This window comes from Bison bison, unplaced genomic scaffold (assembly GCF_000754665.1).
Source record: "Bison bison bison isolate TAMUID 2011002044 unplaced genomic scaffold, Bison_UMD1.0 scf7180017864353, whole genome shotgun sequence".
NCBI lineage: Eukaryota > Metazoa > Chordata > Mammalia > Artiodactyla > Bovidae > Bison > Bison bison.
Window position 1 is genome coordinate 6,541,248 of NW_011494925.1, and position 3,236 is coordinate 6,544,483.

Here is a 3,236-nt window from a genome sequence, read left to right on the forward strand (position 1 = left end):
GAGGCCACCTCGCCCGCACGGGAGCCGCCTCACACCGGGCTTCTCGGCGGGCAGCAGGCAGGCGCATCGCGGGGTCTGTGACCCGTGGGACTGGTGTCTCCGTCAAGGCCCCCGGCCCCCTCTCCCCACCGCCTCACTGGGATGTGGGACTCAGGGCTGGAGCCCCAATCAGGAGGCACGTGGGGCTCGGACCCAGTCGAGGCGTCTCCTGAAGCGGCTTCCACGTGGGGCCCCAGGCTGAGGGGACGGTGCTTACTGCAGAAGCCCCAGGCTGTGGCCGCTGCTGACCACGGGTGTGCAGATTGGAGGGGAGGGGTCGCATCTGAAAGTGGTTCTGCACACGCCCTCGGACGTGGGGCCCACAGGCACACCGAACCTTGGGGACCCAGTCTGGACTCGGAACAGCCCTGGGCCCAGCGTGTGCCCTCCCCTGGGGCCTGCGGTCTCTGCATCCTGTGGCATCCGTGTGGGGAAGTAGCACACCCACGCTGGAGGGGCGGGTCTTGCACACACCCACGGGGCCATGGGAGACCCGCAGGAAGGGGGACATGGAGTCATGGGAGACCCGCACCCACAGTGCCGCAGGAGACCCACAAGAAGGGGGACACAGAGTCACGGGAGAACCGCACCCACAGGCCACGGGAGACCCGCAAGACGGGGGACAGGAAGTTCTCGGGAAACCCGCACCCACAGGGCTGCATGAGACCCGAAAGAAGGGGAACACAGAGTCTCAGGATACCCACACCCACAGGGCCGTGGGAGACCTGCAGGAAGGGGGACACGGAGTCACGGGAAATCCGCACCCAGTGGGCCACAGAAGACCCTCACGAAAGGGGACACAGAGTTACAGGAAACTCGCACCCACGGGGCTGTGGGAGACGCGCACGAAGGGGAACTTAGAATCACAGGAAACCCGCACCCATGGAACCGTGGGAGACATATACCCATGGGAGACCCACAGGGCTGCTGCGGGAACCAGGACCTGCGGGTGTTTCCCGACGTGCAATCAACCTGGGTCAACTGGCCTTTCTTCGTGTCCGCCAGCAGCCTGTGAGGCGTCCCTGAATCCTGCCCAGTGGTATCTGGAGCCCCTCACACAAAGCCCTGGCAGCTATGTGCTCGAGAGAGAAGTCTCTCGCCCAGCAAAGGACCGCAAGTGATGCGTGGGCACCAGGCAGGCCAGGGCTGCGGGAGTCAGCCTGGCTGATGGAGACCGACCAGCGCTGGGAGTGAGGATGCCTGCCGTGCCCATACCTGCCATGCTGGACACGTCCTGTCCAAGGATGCCAGGGACGCCCCAGCTGTCCACCCGACCTGACTTTGGGGACGGGAGTGATGACCCTGGCTCTGCCCGCAGGACCCACATGGTGGCCATCACCCGCTGTGCTTCTCCCCAGCCTTCCAGCTGCCGCACTGCCTGGGGACCCGGTGCCTCTCTGCCCGCACAGGCAGGAAGAACGGGAACAGGGCTGCGGAGGGGGCACAGGGAGGGCAAGACCAAAGGGAACGACTCCGCTAGGCATCCCGGGTGCAAGCCGGGACCTGGTGACGCTGAGCGGGGCCGCGTGCTCTCACGTCAGTGTCCCCAGGTCCCAGCTACGCGGCCACGGCGCTGCCCAGGCGCCCTGTGGACGGGCTTTGGGAAAGCCGGTCCTGGTCCTCCAGGCTGCTGTGGGTTGCAGGCACCAGCCATAACAGAGAACAGATGTGCACCCGCACTGGCTCGAGACTGTGTTCCAGCAAAGCTGCGTCTGAGAGGAGCTTTATTTACTTAAGGCGGAGGCTGGGTGCGCGGAGGCCCGCGGGCTGGGATGGCGAGGGGCGTTCCCTCCACGCCGCCCACCCCAACTCCAGGAGGCCAGCCCCACACACACGAAGAGGCGAAGACGTGATCAGGAGGATCTGGTGACAGCTCATTGTCCTTTCTCCGTCTGCGCACTGCAGCGCTGGGCGTCTGTTGTGAAATCAACTGTGCTCTCACCAATCGCTCTCCAGGGAACGCGACCATCAGGGTGTCTCTTGTGAGCGTGTGCGTAATAGGCAGCAACCAAGGAGAAATGAGACACAGGAAGTGAGCCGCCAGGCAGGGTGGCCGTGGTGGAGCCCAGCCCACCGCAGACCCCAGGACACGGGGCTCAGCGCCCTCGGGGCCTGGTCAGGCCCACAGCCTGGAGGGAGGGAAGGGACAATCAAGCGCCCGTGGTGCCACTTTCCAGCCTGGCTTTCAGCACGCTGGGAGTACCCAGAGGCACTGCGCAGGACCCTGTGGCCGTAGTCGTGCATTTTCCCCTGGGAACGAACCTGTGCGCAGGAAGGAGGGCTGGCGTTCTTGCTGGTATAAAAGCGTTTCCTTGTCTAGCGGCTGAAGGCTTCTCTCCTGTAGCAAGTGGACACTCGCCTTTTCTATTGGATTTTTATTGATCTCTAAGTGCCATCTTACTCTTTGCTCCAGTTCACCCCATGTCAGACCTTTATCAGTATGTCGGTAGCAGCAGAAACGCAGTAGTACATCCAAGTTAAAATTTTCGCTTTGATTGCTACAAATCCACGGGCCCTTGGGTCCAGGCTTCTGCTACAGCTCGCAGATGGGTTTTTATAGCACATTAGTGCCGCAGGAGAGTCCAAGGAAAACAGTGCTCTCGGCCTGAGAACCAGCTGCAGCTCTCCCGAACCGATGACTCACGCCCTCGTTTTAATTGGGTGGGAGAACCAGGCAGGAGACACACAGGGACTCAGTCAAAGCGCTGTTTGTTTTCAGAGGGTATCCTAGCCACAAGCCCGCCCCGGTGCTCCCATCTGCAGCTCATGTTTATTTAATTTTTTTTTTTCCTCCTCGCAGTTCCAATCATAAAAACGGAGCCCAGCGATGATTACGAGCCTGCCCTCACCTGTGGACCAATGAGCCAGGGCCTGAGCCCGCTCCCCAAGCCTTGCTACGGCCAGCCGCTCGCCCTGCCGCCCGACCCGGGAGCCTGCCTCATGCCTGGCTTCCCACCCCGTCCACAGGGCAGTGCCAGCCCTGAGCTCCACGACCTTTCCTGCGCCCCTTACGGCTCGGCCACGGCCGGCCCGGGCCACAGCCCCCTCGGACTTCCGCGGCCAGTCGGTGGGGTCCTCGCCAGCCAGGAGGCGCCGAGACCCTCGGGTGTGCCTCCCGGGCCCCCCCAGCCACCGCCCCCCACTCTGCTGCAGCCACAGGTGAGTCCGACGTCAAGCGGTAGCTGCTCCCCGGGGCG

General features: G+C 63.5%; 1 protein-coding gene across 1 annotated transcript in view; it reads left to right on the forward strand.

Moving 5' to 3' along the window:
* The window catches only part of NFATC1 (nuclear factor of activated T-cells, cytoplasmic, calcineurin-dependent 1), a 76,405-nt gene that overhangs the window by 46,303 nt on the left and 26,866 nt on the right, over positions 1-3,236 (forward strand). The window contains exon 11 of the mRNA XM_010855097.1: positions 2,840-3,198. Within this exon, the coding sequence (XP_010853399.1) occupies positions 2,840-3,198 (359 nt within the window). The remainder of the gene's footprint in view (positions 1-2,839; positions 3,199-3,236) is intronic.